Source organism: Aspergillus pseudonomiae (assembly GCF_009193645.1).
Source record: "Aspergillus pseudonomiae strain CBS 119388 unplaced genomic scaffold BDV37scaffold_93, whole genome shotgun sequence".
NCBI classification, from domain to species: Eukaryota; Fungi; Ascomycota; class Eurotiomycetes; order Eurotiales; family Aspergillaceae; genus Aspergillus; species Aspergillus pseudonomiae.
In genome coordinates, this window is record NW_022476085.1 from 116,182 (window position 1) to 141,515 (window position 25,334).

General features: G+C 49.4%; 7 protein-coding genes and 3 pseudogenes across 10 annotated transcripts; 7 read left to right on the top strand and 3 right to left on the bottom strand.

Moving 5' to 3' along the window:
* Window positions 1-457: 457 nt before the first annotated feature.
* BDV37DRAFT_260026 (uncharacterized protein) lies at window positions 458-1,643 on the top strand. Its single transcript, XM_032083203.1, has one exon. It carries the CDS (start codon window positions 568-570, stop codon window positions 838-840), a length of 273 nt encoding a protein of 90 aa, XP_031936939.1. The 5' UTR covers window positions 458-567; the 3' UTR covers window positions 841-1,643.
* Window positions 1,644-5,183: 3,540 nt separating this feature from the next.
* BDV37DRAFT_287449 (uncharacterized protein) lies at window positions 5,184-5,777 on the top strand (the record flags this gene model as incomplete). The annotated part of the gene is made up of 1 exon (XM_032088107.1): window positions 5,184-5,777. One exon carries the CDS (start codon window positions 5,184-5,186, stop codon window positions 5,775-5,777), a length of 594 nt encoding a protein of 197 aa, XP_031936940.1.
* A 1,243-nt stretch (window positions 5,778-7,020) lies between these two features.
* On the top strand, window positions 7,021-8,162 carry BDV37DRAFT_297654 (NAD(P)-dependent alcohol dehydrogenase; the record flags this gene model as incomplete). Its single annotated transcript, XM_032090374.1, has 3 exons — window positions 7,021-7,303; window positions 7,353-7,782; window positions 7,877-8,162. 3 exons carry the CDS (start codon window positions 7,021-7,023, stop codon window positions 8,160-8,162), a joined length of 999 nt encoding a protein of 332 aa, XP_031936941.1.
* Window positions 8,163-8,656: 494 nt separating this feature from the next.
* On the top strand, window positions 8,657-8,783 carry BDV37DRAFT_t199 (annotated as a pseudogene). Its single transcript has one exon. The product of its transcript is annotated as a tRNA-OTHER (tRNA).
* A 1,198-nt stretch (window positions 8,784-9,981) lies between these two features.
* On the top strand, window positions 9,982-10,111 carry BDV37DRAFT_t200 (annotated as a pseudogene). Its single transcript has one exon. The product of its transcript is annotated as a tRNA-OTHER (tRNA).
* Window positions 10,112-10,488: 377 nt separating this feature from the next.
* Window positions 10,489-10,614, top strand: BDV37DRAFT_t201 (annotated as a pseudogene). Its single transcript has one exon. The product of its transcript is annotated as a tRNA-OTHER (tRNA).
* Window positions 10,615-10,936: 322 nt separating this feature from the next.
* BDV37DRAFT_297655 (uncharacterized protein) lies at window positions 10,937-14,285 on the bottom strand (the record flags this gene model as incomplete). Its single annotated transcript, XM_032090375.1, has 6 exons — window positions 10,937-11,195; window positions 11,253-11,717; window positions 11,775-12,433; window positions 12,513-13,045; window positions 13,085-13,637; window positions 13,677-14,285. 6 exons carry the CDS (start codon window positions 14,283-14,285, stop codon window positions 10,937-10,939), a joined length of 3,078 nt encoding a protein of 1,025 aa, XP_031936942.1.
* An 855-nt stretch (window positions 14,286-15,140) lies between these two features.
* Window positions 15,141-15,689, bottom strand: BDV37DRAFT_287453 (uncharacterized protein; the record flags this gene model as incomplete). The annotated part of the gene is made up of 1 exon (XM_032088108.1): window positions 15,141-15,689. One exon carries the CDS (start codon window positions 15,687-15,689, stop codon window positions 15,141-15,143), a length of 549 nt encoding a protein of 182 aa, XP_031936943.1.
* A 1,951-nt stretch (window positions 15,690-17,640) lies between these two features.
* xlnD (beta-xylosidase XylA) lies at window positions 17,641-20,025 on the top strand (the record flags this gene model as incomplete). Its single annotated transcript, XM_032085349.1, has 1 exon — window positions 17,641-20,025. The coding sequence occupies one exon, from the start codon at window positions 17,641-17,643 to the stop codon at window positions 20,023-20,025; it is 2,385 nt and encodes a 794-aa protein (XP_031936944.1).
* A 214-nt stretch (window positions 20,026-20,239) lies between these two features.
* On the bottom strand, window positions 20,240-24,914 carry BDV37DRAFT_287455 (putative ABC multidrug transporter; the record flags this gene model as incomplete). The annotated part of the gene is made up of 3 exons (XM_032088109.1): window positions 20,240-20,357; window positions 20,422-24,762; window positions 24,811-24,914. 3 exons carry the CDS (start codon window positions 24,912-24,914, stop codon window positions 20,240-20,242), a joined length of 4,563 nt encoding a protein of 1,520 aa, XP_031936945.1.
* Window positions 24,915-25,334: the final 420 nt, after the last annotated feature.

A 25,334-nucleotide genomic window follows, 5' to 3' on the forward strand; every position in this document is an offset into this window, starting at 1 on the left:
TGCGATAGTCGTGAAGGGAGCTAATAAATTGAGTCTCTTTATTCTGTCCCAATACAAGAGAGTCTCACTGGTTAAGTATACTAGATAACAGGTACAGAGGGTCTGGATATGGGTAAAAAGTATTAAATAGGTTGGGGGAGAGAGCGAGATTTTTGTAGAAGCTTAAAAGCGGTAAGCATGATTAAGTGGTGGGATAATTGATTTAGGCTACTCTAGGCTCACTCTGGGTGCGTGCTTAACCTAATTTAGCTTACTCTGGGCTCACTCCGGGAGATGGCCCAATCGGGCAGTGTTACTGTCAACAAGAATACAAATAATATATTATTTAACGGTTTTACAGTATTCACAGTCTTTAATATAGTGGATTATTTGTGGAATATCTCCAGAAAGATAAATAACTAAATATTTTTACTACAAGACAGGTGTGGTCTGTCTTGATGAAGTGAAGTTCCAGGCGGCTGTGTATGCAACTTCTGGGCTTTCCTTGTTTCTCACCTAAGCTAATGAGTTCATCTCATCTGCTTCCCAGCAAGAGCATCCGTGACTCTCTAGAGATCACGAGATTTCATGCCAATGTCATGTCTGTTGAGCACTGCAGGGGCCTGTTCAAACTGTCTGAAGCGCTGCTACAGGCTGCATCGTTATGTGAATGGGTGGTTGCCTTGCCTTCATTCTGGCATCACCATTACGCTAGTATGCGATATGAATGACTCGAATTCTAAATTCATCTCCCGCAAACTTTGCAGCGATAGTTTTCAACTATCCAACACTTGTTCTACAATCTCTCTATTAGATTTTATCTCTCTCAACATACTTCCGCTCACTCTTCTGAAGCTTTAGAAGGCTATTATCTCTTTCTTATCACTGTTTCCAGAATGCCGCTCCAACGACCACCAATCTGGCTGATGCCATGTCTTATTTTGCTTGGCCAGCATGTTCTTTGGAGGGCGCATGTTGACAATTTTCAAAGAATAGGATTTCTTGAAGAAGAGCTAGCTCGGTTAAAACTTGCTAAAGATAAAGCACATATATCTGAATCGCAAGAGATATTAGACCCGGCTCTTAATTTCTCTGCAAAACATGTTATATCGACCTCACCGGGGATATTATCGCAAACGGGTATAAGATCGCAGCGCAACTAATATATGGATGGGGTAGAGACCATCTTCATACATACCTACCCCGAGGATCAGTATGAACGATTGCTGAAGGCTCTATTGAATAAAAAATATAAGTGTATGTCGACACTGGTTTGACAGGCTTGCTGCGATGAAAACTTCTACAGACTTTCTATTATCTTTCTTTATCTGTGTCTCAGGAGGGAACTTTACTTGTTATCACTTGTTTAAGCTATATTGATTGCCTGAGCTGCAATGCTGTATTACTCGGGACCTGTTATATTAAGCGTGAGCCTTGATCTAGAAATCTTTCGAAAACTCAGTCTGGGGATAATCTATAATCAAAGAAACTACTATAGAAAGTTGGGGAGCCCCTTGTATTTTGTACTGTCAAGGAATCCATCGTCTATAGAGGACAAGAATCAAGAGCTCTGCTTGCTGTTCACACCGTCATCGTCATTTACGGTGCGATAAATAGCGCTTGGAGTCGATGTCCTTGGGGGATGCACGAGACACGGGCCCGGGCCACTAATGGGAGTTAGTTCAACTATGCACAGGGTGAGTAGTGGTATTATTACTTATCGTCCGCGGGGCTTCTGGGCGAGTCCAGGCCTCCAAGACCCTCCGAGAGGTATAGGGATGTGCTGACCTAGGTAATCTGTAGCGTGTCCGAGGTATCACTCTGGCCATCCCTGCCAGTTTGTCCCAGAATGGTGCAACAAGCTCGCCAGTTTTCATCCGTCTTCCTATCCACAATCCCGTCAATCATCAACTGCACAGGTGATAGCCGCTTGGAGAGGGTATTCGATACGGACTGTTTCTGGCCGGTTGACTGATGCTTTGGCGGAGCTCATTATGGCTAGGGCAGAGGCGGTGTTGATCTATCGCGCTCGGGGATGAAGCAAAGTCGGACAAGGAATCGAACCCCCATTTACTGGGATTGATGGAGTAGCTGTGGCCATGATAATGGGAAAGGTACATATGAACTTGGTTAGCGAGTCAAGCTGCTGGGTGTAGATACTCTCACCGTGAATCACTCTTCTCAAGTTTCCCAAGCCCGACCCAACCACCCATCCACCGGGCCCGGTTTCTTTTTTCTTTTTTCCCTTTTTTTTTTTTTTTTTTTTTTTTTTTTTTTTTAATGATAGAAAACTAAGCTAGAACTAAACTAAAGCAAGGAGCGAGCCCACCCACCCACCCAAAAGCAAGAAAGCAAAATAGATCGCGAAGTACTGGACAACGAAGCACCATGGACACCAACGGACCTGATCAGCCGAGAAGCAGGCCCCTATGGCTCCTGCAACCGCCTTCACAAGCGAGTGACGATGTCCACCGGAATACAGGCCCCTATGGCTCCTGTAACCGCCTTAATCGCAAGTGCACTTGGGTGTTGTCCCACCGCAGTGAACTCATCCAACGCAAAGAAGCATCAACTCTTCCGGCGTTAGATCACTCAGCGGCGATCTCTTGACCACCTGAGGTGTTTGAGGCCGGCCGAGTTCAGCTTGCTCCCTCATTTGAGACCATGCTGTCGCTCCGGAGATGATCATCCCGATCCACTCGCGGTGGGCGGGATGGTAGTAAAGGTGCCTCAGCACTGGAAAACGACGAAAGAATGTATAAGGCATACTTAACGACTCAAATACATGAGGAGGGAAAGGGAAGAAATTTCATGGGGATACGATCTCGATTTTATCACATTCGAAATCTCTACAGGGAAGCCGCGGCGTTGGAGTTTCAAGAGGGAAGGTGGCAGGCATTCAAACAGCACAAGCTCCAGGACATACCAATATATCCAGAATAGTAGGAAAAAATCAGTGCCAAAAGTCCGCTCTCGAATGACTGTGCGTAGTAGCATATATACGAATACCGGTAACTATCGGATAAAAAGAATGGAATATCAATCGGAGCGGACGTCTCTTACTGTCCCTAGAGATGGTAAATTACAGCTGAGCTCGATTTTAGCTAACTATCTTCTAGGGCTGAAGGAGCATCTGTGATGTTAAACGTCAAATGAAATCTGGTCTTTTATTCTGAGCAAGAAAAGATGCTGTAGATTGGTGCAAATCTTGTGCATGATTGGACATCGGGGCCTAGGAAATATGACACTCTGGGAAGCAGTTTAGTAGATAATTCCACTGATCTTCCTGCTGCATATACTTTGTGGTATACAAGCGACTCCAACTGTTAACACAATGTTCTGCTAAACCAAAGCATCTGCTCCGCGGCATACTGTGACACATTGTACCCTGCTCTCAATACTCTTTGCGGCATCCAACACATGGATCTTCATTTGGCGCAATGCACTGAACAACTTGCATGTCCTAAGCACCTCCTCTGACAACTTCTGCACTGGGATCGACAATCCAGCACGCAAAGATCTTTGAGTATGACTCGGGGAACGACTTGAAGACAGTTTTTTCCTGTATATTGCGTGTATAGAAGAACTAATTGAGCTGGTATTTTCGGTGGAACTATAGTGAGCCAGGCGCTCAAGCAATCTTGTTGTATCGGCTCGTAGGTCTTGCAGCTGCTTATAGACTGTGGCTTTCAGGCTCCAGGCGCGGGCCCCTGAGCCCCGATTTAGAGATGATATGTCCAGTGATTATAGGATAGTATATCGGGACACCATATTGAAAAGTGTTAAAGTTAACTGGAAGAGGGAATTCAAAGGTCCACCGTTTACAACTTGAATTACGATACGATATGCCATGGTTTTGTTGCCACGGGTACGGTTCAATACACCATTTCAACAGGTCTTGGCTGGGGTTCGAGAGGTGATATCATTTTCGAGATAGACAGATACTTGAAGACTTGGCCATGTATAGTAACTATTACTCCTCTCGAAACAAATCTATAGTAAGCCCGCTACAGCTTGGTATCACTCCTGGCACTTACCCAAGCTAGCAATCTATCTATGTTGCACCGGCTGGTGAGTAGTTGGATAGGTAATTACCAGCAAATCCTGGCTGCTATATATTTGTATATTATATCACTTCTATAGGCTATGCTCCGCTAGTTTATGTGCGAGGTGGTACAGTTCAAGCTTGGGGAAGGCGAAAAATAGGGTAGTAATCCCGCCAACGCCCGACGGACACATTGGTCCCAAAATACCGCGAAAGGAGAGGAGATGGATAGTGCCACTGGGATATGATATACTTAACATTTCGCACCTGCAAAGGAGAGTTTCTCAGAACACAGTTGGCGGGTGAGCCCTAGTAGACAGCAGGTACATTCCGTAGTAGATTAGATGCATAGTAATTGATGAAATGCCGCCAAAGCCCACGACCAGCATCATTTGAATGATATGACTAGGGACACAGTGTCGACAGCTTGGCGGCGCAACCAGCTCAGAGCCCATAGCTCTGAATAATTCCCTCGGCGACCAACTGGGATATGCTAGGTCCAAAACAACTAAGGCAATAAAACAAAGAAGGTAAAGCTTTGGTACCATTACCCAAAATGTGCAATTTACAACTATGAGCCTTAGCCCCTAGGCTTACCAGCAGTTTTCAGAGAAGGTTTATTTCCTTAAGGTGCCCGGTGCTCGGGTCATGTTCCACCAACCTTACGATGTTGGAATAGCATTGATTCCTTAACATCCTAGTCTGTGTTGCACTTGATTCTTGGTCCATAATCTCTGGAGCTGACATATTACGATGCGGCCGGGGCAATCCCAGCTCAATGTTCTAGCCTTCTGGTTTAATATCTCAGCAGCTACCCCCTTTTATAGAGGACGAAGGCTTTGGTAACAGGCGTAGTGTATTTGCAACACGGGATTGGGCCAATCTTTGTCTTAGAAATTACTGCATTGAATTAATCAACTAAGGTTATTTATTGAAAAATAAAAAAATCCCATAGAAAACTATAAGAAACTCTAATGGTTTATTAATGAAAACTGAATATCTCAAACTGCCAACCCGTCAGTCTGCTGTGTTATATCTAGAAACACGCTCAGGAAAGAGGTTGTCGGTGGGATAAGATATATAAGTCTTAAATGCCCCCTTACAACGTCACCCAAATCAATACTTTTCATTTTCTTCAATTGCCCTATCCGTCGACACCATGAGATCCTTAAGCTTCCTACGGGCCTGGATTGTCCAGAAAACCCTGCTTAAAGTGACCATCTTTGGACTACTTCTTCAGCTCTGTTTCGCCCATTCCTTTAGCGATAATGTGACTTCGGACAATCTACTCCCACGGGCCCACGTTGTCAATGGTCCGATGAAGTTCGATAGCTCCCTAGGAGAGGAGGCTGCGCAGCATGTGATATGGTCTCAACATGGGAATTCACAACGAGCCACTATCCAGGCATATGTGAGCCGAGGATTTCTGCAGGCGCAGAATACAATGCAGAATCCGACCCCAGAAGACGTTTGTTTCACCCTCTCGAACTTGAAGCTTCTCAACGATAAATATAGTTCGACGAGGGTTGATTTTGCACGGCACTCGTACACCCAGGTACGAGTCAGTATCGATCTTCCCACGAAATGCAGTGACGGTGAAGTCCAGGCGGCGCTGATCAGGAAGGCTAACAACCTGCTGGCTGATATGGACAATCAAGAAACTCAATTTGGCCAAGAGTCCCGAAGGCCTAAAGAGAGCTTTGAGAAGGATGGGCTTTATGTTCAAGTCATCAAGCATCATGGGAGTCAGTGAGTGAGGTGCCTACTTGGGCTCTATTCGGTGAGATGTCTGAGGTTGTCTGGACTTGGTTTTGATTTACGGCCAGAATGCTACTTTGCTGAGGCTTTATTTCGGGTTTACGAGTTTTGTCTTTCGTTTAGAAACAAATTGTTACTCTCGTTTGTATTGTATTATTTCCTTTTTGAAGTGTTTCGTTCTCAATTTATTTGCTTTTATACTCCATTAGCCCTGACAACCTACTTAAGGCAGAGTAGATTGAGCATTCCTCCGACTTTTGATTAAAGGAGTTGACTGTATATTGTCTTAAGTTTATATTCAAGTGCTTGGCAATTCGCCGTCGCTTTATTTACCTCTAAGTTAGGACACGAAACATTGCAGGCTCTTCCTGCATCATCTATACACAGGGTCTGAGCTAAAAAAAAAAAAAAAAAAAAAAAAAAGGCAAACGGTGGAACCGGGATATAAATCTACATGTTTCTGCCAAGATGTAAAGTATACTGCGCAGTGGTTTATACCTCCGAAGATGCTCGAATCTCATATGCTGCAGCTAGCGGCGACATATCTTCGGGATGTCGTATCTTACGTCAAATTATTTGAGTTTCCAATATGACCACGAAAGATCCAATCGTGTCTTCCAAGCAAAGCTCGTAGTTCCATCAACTTCTGAACCCGGTCTAGCTTCGAAAACTTTTGTCTGGTCTCACTAACGTTCAAATCCCGGGCTAGACTTCCCGAGAAAAGATGATTGTTTATTCTAAACACCCGAACGCTCGGAGACATTATAGACCACATCGATCGCAACTTGCAGAATGAACAGCCGACGGACTTTCAGTTCCCCCGCTGGTGATGTTTTCGGAGACTTTCGAAGGTTCGCTTCGTTGGTTCAGGTGGATAGCGCTCTGCAGAAATTTGCAGTATCGAGTCTAGTGCGTACCCAGAAGGGCGGGTATATCCACTTTTCCGTGGATCAGAGTCCACGGGCTAACGTTCCTTCATCTCAACATGCTCCGTATCCACTAGACATGAAGGATGGCATGGGTAAATAGTACGTATGCTAAATTAGGGCTGTCGGCTTTTGCTCGCCGAGAACAATGTGGAGTTCAACGGTTATCCAGGTTATGGAGCTCGATGAGTCGGTGTACATAAGGTGTTCAGACCCGAACTATAGTTGGTAGGTTTATTCTTGCTTTCATTTTTATATCAGCTTTAAGAGATACCTGTTTTTCAACAATAACCATATCATAATATTAACAAGATGAACGTCACATTCGATGTCTTCCGTGGCTCCCCTGAGGGCAAGATTGTTGCCGATAAGACCACGCGCACACTAGAATACAACGAAGTGTTTATTGAGACCACACATTCCGGCCTTTGCGGAACAGATGAACACTACCTGAAATCAGGCCAGGTGCTTGGACACGAGGGTATCGGTATCATCAAGGCTCTTGGACCCGGAGTTACCTCGGTGAAGGTGGGAGACCGTGTTGGATTTGGATACACACATAGCATTTGCACATCTTGTGATAACTGTGAGACTGGTAAGTGGTTCTTCAATCCTATCCGGGTTAATCGTCTAATACAACCTAGGCTGGGACCAATTCTGCCGCAACCAGAAGCAATACGGCTTCCACGACTTTGACAATGGTACCTTCAGTTACGGGGCCGTCTGGGACGTCAACTGCGTCTACCCCATCCCAGAGACAGTCAGCTCGGTCGATGCCGCCCCTCTTATGTGTGCCGGTGCAACGGTTTGGACTGTCCTCACTGAGTTTGGCATCCGCTCGACCGACCGCGTCGCTATAATGGGCATTGGTGGGCTCGGCCATATTGCTATCAAGCTTGCTGTCGCATTGGGCTGCGAGGTTGTCGTTCTTTCTAGCTCTGAAGCTAAGAGAGCAGAGGCAATGGAGTATGGTGCCTCCGAGTATCATGTTTTCCGTTCCGGGGAGCCTATCAAGGATTTCAGGCCTGTTAAGCATCTGTTGCTGTGTGGAAGTGGCTCCGTTAGCTATCCTTCGTAAGTTACCTTTCCAAGGCTTATCTCAGATAGGATCTATCTGGGTCTTGGACCTGTTTATATCTGTTTCCGGGTATTTGCTAACTCAGAGCAGTCTCATGCCTCTCATGGACACCAACGGCAGCATCTACCCATTGACGGTTGCATGTGAGCCCTCTCCTGTTCCCATGCTGGATGTCCTCTTCAAGGGTGTCCGTATCCAGGGATCCCTGGTTGCTTCTCGGAAGGGCATTCGTACTCTTCTGGAGTTTGTGGCTAGACATAAGATCGCGCCTACGGTGATGACGTTCCCGTTGACCGTGGCGGGTATTGAGGAGGCCATGCAGACTCTTAGAGATGGCAAGATGAGATACAGAGGAGTGCTCGTGAAGAAGGAATAGATTACCAGGATACCCAGAATGTGCTGTGCATGATAGCAGTGTAATTGAAGAGTGAACAATAAATATACCACTCGCTCCACGAATATATAGTTCAGGACGCACCGAATCACCCAAACGCTGTATAGAGGCAGTAAAGCAACCACTTCCTGTATTGCAGTACCTATTCATATGTATTTATCCTCTACTATTATAACGTAGCTACTAGTCTGAGTCAACCTTCGAAATGTCCGGTTCTCATTCCGATTAAGATATGTTAGTGTCAAGCTATACTTTCTTGCGTCTGATTGTCTTTGCATCAAAGCATTGGCATCGGACAAGGGATTCAATTGACTTGAGAAAAAAAGGCTAAAAAATAATAACACGGAAATTACCAAAATTAAGATACAAAACGGCTTGATCATGAAGCGATTGGTAGCATGTGGATATTGCGCTGCGTACAAGGCAGGTGTTTGTTCCATCTTAGTACCTAGTACAAAACAATTTTCTCGTCCATTGGGCCTCTGGCGCAACGGTAGCGCGTTGTAAGTACACACTTAAATCAAGTAATATCTTGAACTTCTTCTAACAAATTCACAGCGACTCCAGATCGAAAGGTTATCCGTTCAAATCGGGTGGGGCTCATTTCTTTTTTCTTTTTGCTTCTACCGTGCCCTAGTAAACGCCCGACTGTTCTTCGCCCATTCATCTCTAATCGACATAGCTTGGTCTAGACCTTACCAAAGCTCTAATATTTTTCTCTTATTCATTGATTTTCCTCCAGTCTTCTATAGACAGCCTCCATATCGCATTATAGGCTTTCTCACTTGGCCCCCTACTCAACGTCTGACTGTTGATCAGACCATGTCCATTTTTGCTTTGTGACAGATGACATGAAATTAATGCCAGACTTGTAATAAAGGCTATCCTACTTTGTACTACCGAACAGGCCCTTGGGCACAGCTCTCTGTGCAGTCGGCATTATTAGCGGTTTGGCAGGATAATAGTAGGGTACTCGACACCTCGTCCTGTCCTAGCTGGGACAAGGAGACGTTGAAGCTGACATTAAACAGAACAAAAATATGAATCTGTGCTTCCAGAATAGAGACGGGCGCGAATAGAGGTTCAGGGGTTATCGGTCCAATGCATCTTCAAACTCGCAATGGACATGCTTCTTGGTACAGTTCCCGCAGCGTGGAGGCCTGTGATTGCAGATATCAGCAGATGCATAGTCTATCAGACCAATGGAATTGGAGCGTAAAGACATATATTCCCATCACAGCTCCTTTTACAGACGGAGAGAGGTTTACGAAAAGGAATCAGGCTACTGGATCTTCAATGCTGTTTGTTCTTCTAGCCCGCAAACGCCACGCACCAACTCACTAACTCCACACGGGCTGTCAGCTTGTCTAGCTAGCAGAGATGTCAGGTCTACCAGGCCCCATTAGTTTGCATGGACTTCTAGCTATCCATGGATCGTCTGTACCAGGTGTCATAGTTATCCATTTTTTACTACTAACCCATGTCTATTTTTCGGCCGTTGCTACTACACCCAGATTGGTTCTCTCTCGTCAAGGCTGACCCGATACTTCGTAGCCCTAACTGCTCTCATTCAATACGAGACCACCAATCGAAACCGCTTGCCAGCGTTGCACTTTCTCAGTGATATCTCTATATGTTGACTTAAGTCAAACATCTCAATTATCTGGTATTTAGCCAGCGACTATTAGGATGCTACTGGAGGGGATGGTGGGTGACAACAGGGGAATTGTCTCTACTTGTAAAGTACTGTACCTTTGCTCTCCCTCTTCTATCCAAAGGGCAAAACATTCGCCACCGATTAGGGCCTCTGGCGCAACGGTAGCGCGTTGTAAGTACACACTTAAAAGCCAAGCAATGCCTTGAATTTCTTCTAACAAATATCACAGCGACTCCAGATCGAAAGGTTATCCGTTCAAATCGGGTGGGGCTCAAATCTTTTTTGCCTTTTTTGCGCTGGAAGACTGCTTGAATTCCGGTTGAGATCTTGAAGGAACCATAGCGCTAGGCCTATTTAGACATAAACATCTTTGGTCCTCTTCAAAAGAGAATCTCGATAGCCTATTTCACAAGGGAAGGGTATGTAGCAGAGAAAGGGCAACGTCCATCCTTCCCTGAACTCGAAAAGAATACCATGCAGTCCTTTTTTTTTTTCTCTTTTTTTCTGTTTTTCTTTTTTTCAATGCTTTTTCAAGTATCTTACGATGTGCCCTTGTTCAGGATGATTTCTCGTGGCCGACTCCTCTCTTTTGTATACAATTCCCTTCCACAACCTCTCCTAAGCAAAAAAGCGCTAGACTCGTACCAAGTTGGGCCTCTGGCGCAACGGTAGCGCGTTGTAAGTTGCACTGTCTTCGCAATCCAGACGTTTCATATTCTAACAATTTCACAGCGACTCCAGATCGAAAGGTTATCCGTTCAAATCGGGTGGGGCTCACATCTTTTTGGTTTCTATATCTTTTCTTTTGCACACACACTCTTTTTGCTATATCTGCTTCTCCATATGCCTCATGCACCCCCTCTTTCCCAACAAATAGAAAGAAACCCAACGCATAACATACACTGATCACTCTTCATTACTCACCCTAAGATCACTACAGTACTTTGGTCGTGGTCGCTATGTGTTCCTCAATCACTAAGCAGCACTAAAAAGCAGCGAACACCATAGCCCTAGTCATAAAGGTCCATGCTACGACAATACTGTGTTTTACGTTCAGTCCGCAATTCCGGCCTCTGAGAACTACCCTTGATCTTTGGACTCATACCATGGCCCTCCCATTCACGTTCTTCCACAAATGTCTGATCTCCAGCTCAGTCCCAGCAATTTTCACATCCCTCCCCTCTTGTCTCATTCTCTCACTGTCTCTCTCTTGAACTTTCCTCTTCCTGAGTATTTGACAGAGGAGCTCTATATTTTTTATCATTTGCGGAGTCTTTCGTGTGAAGGACAGATCTTGAGCCCAAGCTTGGACTACTGCAATTCCTGGGTGGTTATGGTATTTGCGCCGTGCTAAAAAGCTAAACTTGGGTCAGCAATAGACAACTGAATCCTTGTTTCATAGTATCAGAACCTACTCCTGAAGATGTGTCCAGATATTATCTTTTCGCGACGGCCATTTCTCAGGAATGCCTATGAAAACAATGCCCCCGAGGGGCCAGCTCTCCTGGAGGCAAAGCCATAGTAGCCACGTTTCATCAGCTGGCTGGGGTGGTTTTCTATACGGCTGAAGCTTTTCTGAGCTCCAGTTGAGCCTTACTAGCTCGAGTCCCTTGCCGGCAAAAAAGCCTTTTGGGATATGACTTCCACCCTCATCTTCTACTTGGTTTTGTAGTGAATCAGATGCCGCAGCTGTAGCTTTCCAATCCAGATCAGTCTCTGCCTCCCATAGGCGAACCAGTTGTCTCCCAAGCTCTGCTGTTTCTTGGCAGTTAGGTAGATGTCTAGCTGGGAAAGTGACAACATCATCGGAGTTCAATGCGCCCTGACGAACCAAACAGGACTTGCCGGTTTCATCGCGCAGATCGATACCGTCTTTCGTGCTAGCCTTCAGGTCAATAGGGACTGTGAATGACAATCGAGCCATGGAAACCACATACAAGAAAATGTATTTTCTAGGAGTATAGGATGAATCCTGGCTAGACTGAGGGGCGCGCATAATGAATCTGAAATTTTGCCCAGATGGGCATTCCCAGTAGATCCCGAAGGATGAATTTTTCCAGACAAACACCTCTCTTTCATTCCACCGACTCCGATAAGTTGATCTGAAGCGAATAAAGCTGTCCTTAGGGAGCTCGCTATATATCCTAGTTGAATGGATCCATTCCCAAAATCTAGTGTCTTTCATGAGCTGCGTGGTAACCGCTCGCTCAATGCTGTCAGACGACACCCAGTAATTTGACTTTAGTTTGTTCGCAGCGAGAACTTCGGAAAATTCTTTCAAGAGAGCACTAGGTTTCTCGGTCTTATGAAATTTGTCGCTATTATCCGCAAAATGGTCGAGTTTCATTGCTGTAGGGGTGCTTCGATGTTGGACTGCGTCAGATTGACTATTCCATACCGCCTGTGTAAGAGCATCCACATATAGCGACTTGCCTTCGGAAATAGAATTTGCCCATAGAAACCATTCATTGGCGTTTTCGCGACCAATGTGTACATGCAGTTCAGGTATATTTATTTTCCATAGCCTATAGACCTGCTGCCTTCGTTTGTCTGACAGCCTCTCGCCAACAGCAAACCCACTTACAATGTCCCTGTCCTATGAGCCCGTACCATGCTCCATCAGTTGATGTGCCACATGGCCAGCATCTAACAGGAGGGATGGGTAAGCAACTCACTAATTCCTTTCGTATTGCTACAGCAATCCTGGGTCTTGTGTGTGTAGACAGCTGCGTCGGGCTAGCGTTCGGTCGTTCAGCGTGAAGTTTAGCCTTCAACCGACTAAATTGCTCATAGAATCTCTTGTCTTGAAGTGTGTCGTCAACTTTTAGCTTGACATGCTCGCACCATTCCTTCCGACTTCTTCCTTCGTATTGCTCCACAGAATCAAGAAAGACCGTTATAGTTGTTAGTAAGACCCACAAAGTCATGTCTAATACAATGAGGAAAACGCTTGGGTCTAGCGAAAATCGACCTTGTCCTGGATGAAAGCACGGGATCTGAATGCCATAAAATTCGCCGCAAGAGACCAATTCCAATTGCCCCACTCTGTCCCAGAACTTAGATGGCCAGCGGTGAATAGAAATAAGTGAGAAGCCGGAAGCTATGATAGCAGATGGTTTGGCAGAAAACGTCAGCATGATGAGGGGTTTAACTGCCATAACATACTGTTTTAACAAGCGAGCTGCTGCTAAGAGATCTTCACCTTCTGCTTTATACCAAGGGCACAGGTCGACAAAAGGGAACACACCAGCTGCTATCAAGTCACAAAGGTAATCTCTTTCAGGTCTATTAGACTCCTCTCGGTTCCAGAGTCTGTTAAGGGATATCCTCAATAAGTTTGCCGATTGACTGGGACCAGTGTAGAAGGGCTGCTGCTCCTTATAGCCCTCACGGCTATTCCCAGCCCCCACAGTCAGAAGGAGAACAAATCTTCCGTTCCAGGCTGAAGGCATGGCCTGACGGAATATCATATCCCTCAAAGTGTCAGGAAAACTGTGGGAGCGTTGCCTAAAGAAGGAAACTGAACCTTGATGATCCTTCGCATAGCACTGGATATCATCTGCCCAGGCCGCAATCAACGGTTCCATCGCAATGGGATAGAACTCACAAGGGTTCAGTCTAGAGATAGTCCTAGTATTCAGGGCGTCAAATTGTTGCCAATGAGATTCATGTAGCTTTAGGCTCCAGTCTTCTGTCTTGGTTAAGACTTGGTTCAACAGATAGGGCAAGCCAAGTAATGCAATAGCTGCCTGTTCGGCGATATCATCGAACTGCTGAATCTCTCGGAGGCCTCCATTTTTCTTATATGGAAATACATAGATAGAAGCGGAGTCTATCACTGTTGGGAAAGTTCTCTCTAAGCATGTGAGAAATTTCGAAAAAAAGCCAGTCCGTCGTGTCAATAAATCCTCTCGGTGTCGTTTAATCGCACCCCGTGTCCGTGTTGTTCTTCCAACATATCTAATATAGACAGTCTCATCAGACTGCATACCCATGATGCCACCTAACCACATTGTTATCTTTGCATACTGTATTCCGGTCCCATGAAACTGTGCAATGACCTCCTGCAGCTGGTCAACTTTAATCTGAAAACAACGAACATATATTGTTGTTTGCTGTAGATTCTGGTCATCTAGCTCCCGTGGAGCCTTCAAACGGAGCATATCCTGTAACTTGCAGTCCGAAAGCTTAAGAGGCGTGTACAAGAGGGTCTCCCAGGAGCTATTATCAAGGCTAGTCGGAAGACAATGATTAACCAGCTCTGGAGTGATACTTTCTGTGTTTACTCCTCCCTCTGCAAGACGGTCTAATAACACGTTCAGCACAGTCTTCTGGAGGGTATGGACATGTTTGATATCTGTGAGTTTTGCAGAGGTATCTGAATGTCTTCTTTTGCGTGCTGTGTGAACACGCGTGCCGTCACTCGATAGATGCTGCTGGTGCTCCATTGCGGGAGAGGGACCTAGGTCATAGACAGGCGAGGTAGATGCAGTTTACGAACTGGAATAACCTTCGCGATGGAGAAAACAAAAAGGAGCTGAGGAGATGATTTTGTTAAAAGTTTCATTGATATGAACTTTTTCTTGACTTTTGTTGGTTGAATCAATGGGCTGGTTCGGTTCATGCTGGACTTAATTCACAGTGTGTTGCTGTAGGTAACAGAGCACTGTGTTTACATGTTGTGTTCTAGAACCCCTAATCATCGTGCCTAAAATCAATTCCTCTTTGCCAAATCCTGTAAGAGGCATTCGTGTACGCCTTGTGTCTGGTGACAAGTGAGTTCTAATCAAGACTTCTCGACATCTAGCTATTGCAGGATCCCAAAGATGTATCTTTCATCCGCTGAAATTATGGGAGCTCTATCGATATAACCACACGATCTAATCAAGGCATACGCTGCAGTTTGAGGTAGATCTCTGTGACTTCAACGACGACATAGCCATCACTATGACGAGATACTTGACAACTCGCTGACGAGGAGTGGTAAGAAATTTATATAATCTCTTGTAAATGTCATTCATGATGTCTCAAGCAACTGAGGTTTCAGGTCGAGTAAGACCCAGTAAAAAACATGGGAGTGCTGACCCCTGCCACCCCCAAACAAGCATTTACAGAAGACACTAAGTGGCTTTGTCTGATAAGAGGAAGTGACATTGGAGCTACTGCTGGTCTATCCAAAACTGAAACACCACTAATCAACTCTGCTGATGATGTGAAGATACTCGCCCAGTATCAAAATGGTAACCAAAGCCAGCCCCATGAGACCACGTCGTTCAAGGGATCTCCGACAGTCAAATACCCAGCTATTCCTTCACCTCAACCGTACGAGGTGGTATGGCCGCCTTCACTTCGCAAGCCGGAAGAACATCCAACTGCTGCCGGATATGAATATTCAGCCAATACTCCTTCAGAACCGAGGAATGAATCTGACTGGCGCCCGCAATTCGCCCCAAGCACTTCCCCAGGCCAGCTCCACACCGACACTGAAACGGCTGCACCATTGTCCACTCCGTACTCGGATAAAAGAAGGTCAGTTCGTCCCCGACAGCCAAAGGACGGTCATCCGCAACACGGATTTCGAATCTCGTCATGTCGAATACCAGACTCGGGGCGCAGGAGTGGTTGCAGTAGACGAGGTCTGAATTCAACTCGATCCGGGAGTCTATGCCTGTTGCGACGGAGGAGTATGTATCGTGATCGCCAGGGGTGGCGGTGGTGATTTTGGCGAAGAAGGCACCTGCTGGTAGGGAGATGAGGGATCGCGCTGAGGATGTGTAGGGTTGGTCGCCTTTGACCACTAGAAGTCGGTCTGGGTGGCTGGGTTGCTGCCAGCTTGGGATCAATTCGGTCATGGTGGTTTTTATATTGGATATATAGATGGATGTAGAGGGAGGTGCTTATGGAATATTCTTTTGGTGTATCTGGGCAGGGATACCGGCTCATCTTATTGCTCTTTTTCTGCTCTATTGTTACAATATTTCCTATCATAAACTTCTGATCATTTTTCCGTGGTACACTCCCATTTTGTTGGATATGACGTGAATCTAGGGATGCAGTGCGAATCGCTAGCGCCGAATATTCTGCGGTCCATCCTTCTGAAGCGGATACGTAGTCTGGACACAGAAAGAGTAGCAATGTGTGGATAACATACCGTCCTTCATTCAGGCGTTTTTAAAAACTGCAAGGAGGTCTGTGGAGAGAAAGGAGTATTGGGAATGCTGGAACGTGCGAGGGACAGCCGACATGGTATGCATACCATGCGCGATTTGTGTACGTGGTATACAACATGGGGTACATGGAAGCGCAAGACAAATCCCTTTGCCTAGATATTCTGAATTGTTGTTGGACTCTTCGATGGTTGTACGTTCCCTGCAAGCTGTTGCAAACTCGAGGGCATGTATGTCCATTCAGTCCCCCCTTGCACAGGACATCTAAAGAGCTTCGAGTCTTTATTGTCTGTTTTCTTTGGAATATTCTCTGCTGGAAAGGTGTCATAGTGCCTGACTTTCATATCTTCACAAAATGATCATACTTAGAAGACGTTATGTATAGTACTGCTGAACAGTGGTGTCGGAGGGTTTACTTTGGTCTCAACGCTAGCCTCTGATAAAAGTGGTCCATATTCTATTTATTTTCTAAAGCCCACTAAGGAATTCATAGATTTCGTTGTGATATGCTTCCGATTGTTGTACCCACATGACATGCTCTATAGCCTCAGCGAAAGCGAAGTCGGTATACAGTATATCAGTATCCCAGCCTTGTATACTCCGGGGTAGGCCTTAGGGTCCTCGGCCCTACTTGTCAGGTCCATTCTCACACAGAACGGTCGGTGGGGATCCTACCCCATCCATATTTGATCCATCTCGTAGTCAAGTGTTTGCGACGCCGGTCATACTTCAAGGGGGTTTTCACCAGTAATTGGGCCGTGCTCGAGTAGCTCCTCGTCCTGTGGCTCTCGAAAGACTACCTAATTTTAAGAAATTCGGAGTTCGGGGGTTACAAAATGACGGGTTAAATAAGAAGTGTCCGTGCGGTTTTATACGAAGCAGCAATTTAGAATCAAAAGCTTAGCGGCGACGTCCAAGGTTTTCCCACGGAATCCAAGACCTATCGCGGAGCAGCTAATTTAATAAACTTCAGTAATTAATATTTTTCTCATAAGTTGCGCTGTGCATTGCGCATGCTATGCGAGAGATTGCATGCAATTAGTTGCAATAAGTCTAAATCCAGAGCTTCAGGAGGCTTGATTACAAACACTCGGCAACTTGGAATGCTTCTATTGCCCGAGACTGAGCTAAGTATGGGACTATTACTCTATGAGTTTGCATGGAGCTATGCCAGTGTATGCTTTCAGGCTAAAGAGGAGAAACTAAGCATGGCCAACGCAGCAGCATTCCCCGAAGATTGTCCGGCCTTGGATGGATGTCCATGTAGAACTCCGCCTGAGAATGGATCAGTCGGCATTGTTCAGATTCGATGACCCCGAGTCAGGCCATCGGCCCTCCCCCTGCAATTCAGCCTGAATGCATTGGGTGGTTCAGCGTACATCGGAATATCCCCGCGTCGGAGGCGCTGATCGGCTGCGGGACTTGCTTGATTCGGGACTTCATCTGTGGGGATATTGGAGATACTGCAGCATTGCCGACATTTTACCCAGAGAGAATGACGTACACAGCGTAAGGAAGACAGCTACATCTCCCTGCGACGAACAATGCCATTGCCAATGCCTATAAATCCAAGCCCACGGCCGGGCGACACGACAGAAGGAACCGCTCCAGCACTGCACCGCTGACAATTGCCATTATGCCTGGTGCTGCGTCCATCGTCGCCGTCCTGGCGGCCGTGCTGCCGACCGCTCTTGGTCAAGCAAACCAAAGCTACGTCGACTACAACGTCGAAGCGAACCCAGACCTCTTCCCGGAATGTCTGGAGACAGGCGGTACATCCTTTCCAGACTGCGAAAGCGGTCCCCTGAGCAAGACACTGGTCTGCGACACATCCGCAAACCCCCATGATCGAGCCGCCGCCCTCGTCTCCCTTCTGACCTTCGAGGAGCTCGTGAATAACACCGGCAACACCGGCCACGGCGCCCCCCGAATCGGACTGCCAGCGTACCAGGTGTGGAATGAAGCCCTGCACGGCGTCGCCCACGCCGATTTCAGCGATGCCGGCGACTTCAGCTGGTCCACGTCCTTCCCGCAGCCCATCTCGACCATGGCGGCCCTCAATCGCACCCTGATCCACGAGATTGCCACCATCATCTCCACGCAAGGCCGCGCCTTCATGAATGCCGGCCGCTACGGCCTGGACGTCTACTCCCCCAACATCAACACCTTCCGCCACCCCGTCTGGGGCCGCGGCCAGGAAACCCCCGGCGAAGACGCCTACTGCCTCGCCTCCACCTACGCCTACGAGTACATCACCGGCATCCAAGGCGGCGTGGACGCCAACCCGCTCAAGCTCATCGCCACAGCCAAACACTACGCCGGCTACGACATCGAGAACTGGGGCAACCACTCCCGTCTCGGCAACGACATGCAAATCACCCAGCAAGACCTGGCCGAATACTACACGCCCCAGTTCCTCGTCGCCTCGCGCGACGCCAAAGTCCACAGCGTCATGTGCTCCTACAACGCCGTCAACGGCGTCCCCAGCTGCGCCAACTCCTTCTTCCTGCAGACCCTCCTCCGTGACACCTTCGACTTCGTCGACGACGGCTACGTCTCCGGCGACTGCGGCGCCGTCTACAACGTCTTCAACCCGCACAGCTACGCCGCCAACGAATCCACCGCCGCCGCCGACTCCATCCGCGCCGGCACCGACATCGACTGCGGCGTCTCCTATCCCCGCCACTTCACCGAGTCCTTCCACGACCAGGAAGTCTCGCGCCAGGACCTCGAGCGCGGCGTCACCCGTCTCTACACCAGTCTCATCCGCGCCGGCTACTTCGACCCCAAAACCAGCCCCTACCGCAACATCACCTGGGCCGACGTGCTGGCCACCAACGCCCGGAACCTCTCCTACGAAGCCGCCGCCCAAAGTATCGTGCTGCTGAAGAACGACGGCCTGCTGCCGCTCCCCAGCAACAATCTCACCGTCGCCCTCATCGGGCCCTGGGCCAACGCCACCACCCAAATGCTGGGCAACTACTACGGCCCAACCCCCTACCTGATCAGCCCGCTCGCCGCCTTCCAGCAATCCGGCTACAACGTGCACTACGCCCTCGGCACAAACACGACCACCGACCCCTCGCCCACCGCACAGGCCGACGCCCTCGCCCTCGCCCAGCAAGCCGACCTGGTCATCTTCGCCGGCGGCATCGACAACACCCTCGAGACCGAGACCCAGGACCGCGCAAACATCACCTGGCCCGCCAACCAGCTGTTCCTGATCACCAAGCTGGCCGCCCTGCACAAGCCGCTCGTCGTGCTGCAGATGGGCGGCGGCCAGGTCGACTCCTCCGCGCTCAAGGCCAACAAGAGCGTCAACGCCCTGCTCTGGGGCGGCTACCCGGGCCAGTCCGGCGGCCAGGCCCTCCTGGACATCCTGACGGGCAAACGCACCCCGGCCGCCCGGCTCGTCACGACGCAGTACCCGGCCGACTACGCCGAGGTCTTCCCGGCCATCGACATGAACCTGCGCCCGAACGGGTCCAACCCCGGCCAGACCTACATGTGGTACACGGGCACCCCGGTGTACGAGTTCGGCCACGGCCTGTTCTACACGAACTTCACTGCCGCTCCTTCCGCTGCGGGGAGGAAGAATCAGACAACGTTCCACATCGACGAGCTCCTGGCGCGCCCGCACCCGGGCTTCAAGCTGGTCGAGCAGATGCCGTTGTTGAATTTCACGGTGGATGTCACCAACACTGGAGCCAGGGTCTCGGATTACACCGCCATGGCCTTCGTGAATACCACCGCGGGCCCCGCGCCGTACCCGAATAAGTGGCTGGTTGGGTTTGAGCGGCTGAGCGCCGTGCAGCCCGGGGAGGCGCAGACCATGGTCATCCCCGTGTCGGTGGATAGTCTGGCCAGGACGGATGAGGCGGGGAATCGCGTGCTGTATCCTGGACGGTATGAGGTGGCGCTGAATAATGAGAGAGAGGTTGTGCTGCGGTTTACGCTCACGGGCGAGAAGGCGGTGCTGCTGAAGTGGCCGAAGGAGGAGCAGTTGATTGCGCCGGTGTAGATGGTTTGAATTTTTTTTTTTTTTTTTCGGTAATGATGTGGAGAAAGATGTGATGATAGAATACTGCTTTATGGAATACATATTCATTTTTCATTCTATATGCAACGTGACTGTGAACAAATTCGGTAGATCATGATATGCTATATCCAACTTCTGTCGGCTTAGTTTGTAGTATATATATCGTTGTGCTGTTTTTCGTGGTTATAGTATTTCTTCACGACGCAGAAGGCTTCGTCTCAATCATCTGCACGAGCTCGTCATATTCGCCTGTGTTGCGCAGCATATCCCAGAACACGCCTTCTTTCTTGACCAGGTTGGCGGGCGTGTCGTTCCTAGTATGCTCGTTAGCATCGACATGTCACATTACTATCAAGTACAGTGGTGGGGGGAACATACTCCACAATCTCCCCATCGACCATAACAAGCACCCGATCGTAATCCATAATAGTCCTCAGCCGATGCGCGATAGCGATGATGGTGCAATCCGGGAACATCTCCCTCAGGACGCGCTGCATGTGCATGTCCGTCTCATGGTCGACCGAGGCCGTCGCCTCGTCCAGCAGCACGACTTTCGACCGGCGACACATGGCCCGCGCCAGACTGAGCACCTGGCGCTGGCCCTGGCTGAAGTTCTCGCCGTTGGCCGCCACGGGGGTGTCCAGGGCGAGGGGGCGGGTGGGTTTGGCGGGATGGGCATGGTCCGGAACGTGGATGGAGGTGCAGGCGGCCAGGGCGGAGGCGAGCTCGGTCTCGCTGGAGGCGCCGAACGGGTCGAGGTTGGAGTGGACGTCGCCGGAGAACAGGACGGGTTCTTGGGGGATCAGGGTGACGCTGGTGCGCAGGCGGTTCAGGAGGATGGTGGCGATGTCGACGCCGTCGATGGTGATCTGGCCCGAGGCGAGGTTCACGAATCGCAGCAGGGAGAGGCCGAGGGTGCTTTTGCCGCTGCCGGTTCGGCCGACGAGCCCAATGCGCTCGCCGGCGTTCGCGACGAAGGAGACATTGCGCAGCACGTCGGGCCCGTCGGCCTGGTATCGCGCGGTGACGTGGTGGAACTCGACGCGGCCGGAGGAGGGCCAGCTGGCTGGAACCGCCGATGACTTGGCTGGCAGGCGTTCCTCGGGTTCAATGTCGGTGTATTCGCGCACGCGCTGGAAACAGTTCAGCTCGACTTCCAGCTCGTTCATGGTCCGGACTAGGTTGAGGATGTTCTGGCTCAGGCCGATGGCGTTGGTCAATGAGAAGCCGACGAGCCCTGCTGGCCCGGACCAGAAGTACGCCACGCAGCCCGCGGCGGCGGCGACAGATGCGGCACAGAAGTCGGATCGCACGGATATCCAGCGGTTGCAGTTGTACTGTGTTTCCGCGGAGCGGGCATGGACGGCCAGCTTCTCGGCCAGGAGCCTCTGGAACACCAGGTCCATGTCCTTGCGGGCGCGAATGACGCACAGGCCGGAAAGCGAGTCGGTGAAATGTGAAAACACAGGAGAGTAGTTGATGGACGTCAGCCGCTTGATGGACACCTGCGTGCGGGTGTACATCTCCCCGATGAAGAACCCGATGGTGCATATGACCGCAGCCGGAAGAGCGAATATAGGCATGATGGAGGCAACGCTGGCAATGCGAAGCAGGAACCGCAGCCCGTTCTCGATTGACATGCGTAGCCAGTCTATCAGCACAGTGTCTAGCGAGCGGGTGTCGTTGCCGAAGCGGTTGATCAATCGTCCGATGGGATTCTGGTCAAACCAGGAGATGGGAGCCGATAGTACCGCCGTCACTAATCGCCTGTGCATCTTCTTTGCCGCTGTCCAGCTGCCGTACTGATAGAGGAGATTGCCAGTGAGCTGCAGTAGCAGGAAGAGGATGATCGCAGCGGCATAGACCCCTAGATAGTAGAGGGAGTTTGGGTTCTCGTACTTCTCGTATGCGCCCATCCAGATAGAGAGCCAGTAGGTGATTGCAAAGTATGCGAGTTGTACTGCGATAGTCACAGCCATTGCGACGGGTGCGTAGCAAGGCCCGCCGAATAGGAGCATATATTGTAAGGCTTGAGGAATGGTTAGGTGTGCTTTGAGAAATGTTCCGGGGTGGAACTTACCTAAAGTGCGCGGCACACGCCCCGTAGCTGATGTTTCCTTTGCTATGCGCCCTACCTGCGGACTTTGCTGCTCATGTGCCGGGGCAATAGTGGTTGTAGGTTCCGAAGGGGCATCATAGGGTTCCTCTACTATTAGCGGCGTACCCAAGGTTACGGAATCTGTGTCGGTTGCGGGTGTACTGCAACCCGTACGCTCTAGAAGGGCCTGGGGGAGGCTCAAAGGTGTTTCTTCCGTAGATGCCTTGCCATGGTCGAGCCGTACAAGCAGCTCTGCATCCTGCAACGCGGCCGGATAATGCGTGATAAGAACGACCGTTCGATCTGAGAGCAAGCCACTGCGAAAGCACTTGTCGTAAACCAGTGTAGTGGTATGAGTGTCAAGCGCAGAGAAGATATCGTCCAGCAGGAGGGTGGAGGACTGCGAATATAGCGCCCTCGCCAAGGATACTCTTTGCTTCTGACCACCGGAAAGCGATGTGCCCTTTTCGCCCACGACGGTAAGATCGCCAGCCGGCAGCTGTCGGAGGTCTTGAACCAACCCGCTTGCTTCGATCACTGCGTTGTAGCGGGCTTTGTCAAATGGGCTGAAGAAGGTGATGTTTTCGCGAATGGTGTCATTCTGGAGCCAAGGAGCTTGTGGCACATAAGCCACGTCTCGTGGGCATGAGGCCGTTCCAGATTCGAGCACCGTTTCTCCCAGCAACGAAAGTAATAAAGAAGTCTTTCCACTGCCGGTGGGACCGGTCACTACGTTCAGGGCGCGTGGTCTGAAGCGAACTGAAACATCATGCAATCGGAACGCAGCAATCGGGGTGCGGCGAAACGTTGCATGCTTGAGTTCCAATGGTCCTTCGGGGTGATGTTTGATTTCCATTGCTGTATCGAAAAAGCGGTCGACTCGCCGCAGGGATTCGGCTCCTTGGGCAGAGGCTCGGCTGATATTGGACAGCCAGACGAATTGGGACCGCAAGGTCTCCATGATAGACAGAGATGTGAAGGCCGTTGCGGCGCGCAGAGTGTCCTTGGTAAATAGCACAAAGACGGAGAACATGACCAGCAAGCTCACCATTGGTAGCAAGTCGCCAGCCATGGAAATTGCCGCTGCATAAACACTTCGTTTCCAGAGACGGCGTTGTTCCACACCTCGAGCTTCGTTGATAGAGTCCATTGCGGCATGTTCCCAGCCGAAATATTTCAGCGTACGTATGGAGCTCAAGTACTCTGATATTTTAGAGAGTCGAACATCCGTAGCTTGCATCACAGATCTCTGGATGCGTGACACCCTGCGAGAGGCCAAGGCAGGGAGAGGCGAGAGACATAAAAGTGCAGAGACTCCAAACAGTGATGGCCAGCCGAGCATTCGATAGAGGAATATCACGGCAACTGTGGTGGCTATCGGGGCTGCAGTGGCCACGAAAAAGATGTCGCGAGAGTTGTAGATGGCGTCCACATCATACGACATGAGGCTGGTGATGTTCGCTTGACTCGACTTGGGCGCCCCTTTCGCGGACTCTCTCATCTTTCGAGAGGACCTCGGGCGATCTTCTGTACTGGCTTCGACGATCGAGTCATCGTAGAGGTACGACCGCATTGCGGTCTGATATATCTCCTGTACCAGCGACACATTGACTCTAACAAGAAGTCGTGTCGCAGTGAAAATGTATTGCTGATAACACAGCGATCGCGACATTGGGCCGATAAATAAAAGGGCCACCCACAGGGCTGGATGAAGGATGGCATCGTCGGGGTTTTCCAGGTACGCGAGCAGTCGCAGCATGGAATACGGTGCGACAAAATCCAGAACTGCCGTGACGGACGACCAGCACATCATGCTCTTGATTTCGGTCTTGAGCAACCTACACAATGTTCGGAAAGTCTTGCCGCCTTTGAGCCGCTGCCTCTTGATCTTTTTGAGCCACTTGGAGGGTTCATCGTACGAGGGTAAAGGAGGGAGGTCATCCATCGTTAGGTCCCTCCGACAGCCTCGCAAGATCACGTATGTCAGCCATTCGTACGAGCAATAGTATGAGAACAAAGAACAGGTCTCTTCGGGCGACACCTCTTGGACCGTTTTCGTTTCCTCATTTTCTGGATCAGGAACGAACAGACGACGTGGTCTGGGAGTCGCAGCTGCGACTATCAACACAGCAGCCAGGCAAACTAAGAGGCCACCCCTGATCCCACTGAGGCCAGATGTCGCCCCGACAATCAATATGGGAATCAAATCCTGGACGCATACTAAAAGGAATATCGCAAGAACCACTGCATTGATATGGCGATATAGGTGAGTCCGAGTACGCTCATTCCTGAAGCAAAACTGCATCAAGCCTAATAAGACCGCGTAGCTCTCTGCGATCGCTTGTTTCCAGTTCTCCGTATGCTGCGCATCGATCCAGCCGAGACAACAAGCAGCGATTGCAGCAGCCAGATGCAAGAAGGCAAAAGGCAAAGAAACCCTAATGGGCAGATCTTCATTGTGTGATTCTGCTCGAATCCGAGATTTTGACCTGCTGGCACACGCCGCATAACGCAGGCCGAACGCAAGAAATACTACACATGATAACAAGACCGCCGCAAGATGCAAGTTACCTGTGGCCACGAAAGCCGAGATTTTCTGTGTTCGATATTGCCAGAGGCGCCTGGAATCAATTAGCTTGGCCAATGCAGCCCAGTGAGTATGAACCGACCTCTGGACTAGACCGCCATCTGAACCATAGACACCCTCTTCCCCTCCGAGCTGCGATAGTGAGGGGCCGATGACTTGCTGGAACCCCTCGAAGAAGTCCGACATCCTGCGTTCGCAAGAAGATGAGAACGACGACCGTGCAAGTGGCACGCAAGAACTCGCCTTGGTCTTAGTCTCCCAGCATGAGCGATGCGGGAGACTTGTGGGCCTGTCCTATCGATCTTGAAAAAAGATAAGAGCGGTGTCCATACTACGCTAACTCCACACAATGCGGTGTTTGAGCTGAGTTATGAACAATCCGACTGGTCCATTAGGCCTGAGTCAGAAGCGAAGAACTTTTTGACTCGGATCGCCTTCGGGAATTCTGAGAGATCGGCCAACATTCCGTGGTTCCGTCCATAGCTTATCCCTGGTTCAAGTGGAGTCTCCTGGACGCGTTCAAGATAAGACATTTAATTTCCTATCATGACATAGAATGTGCCTCTCTATATAATTCTCTAGGGGACAAAAGAAAATAGAAAAAAA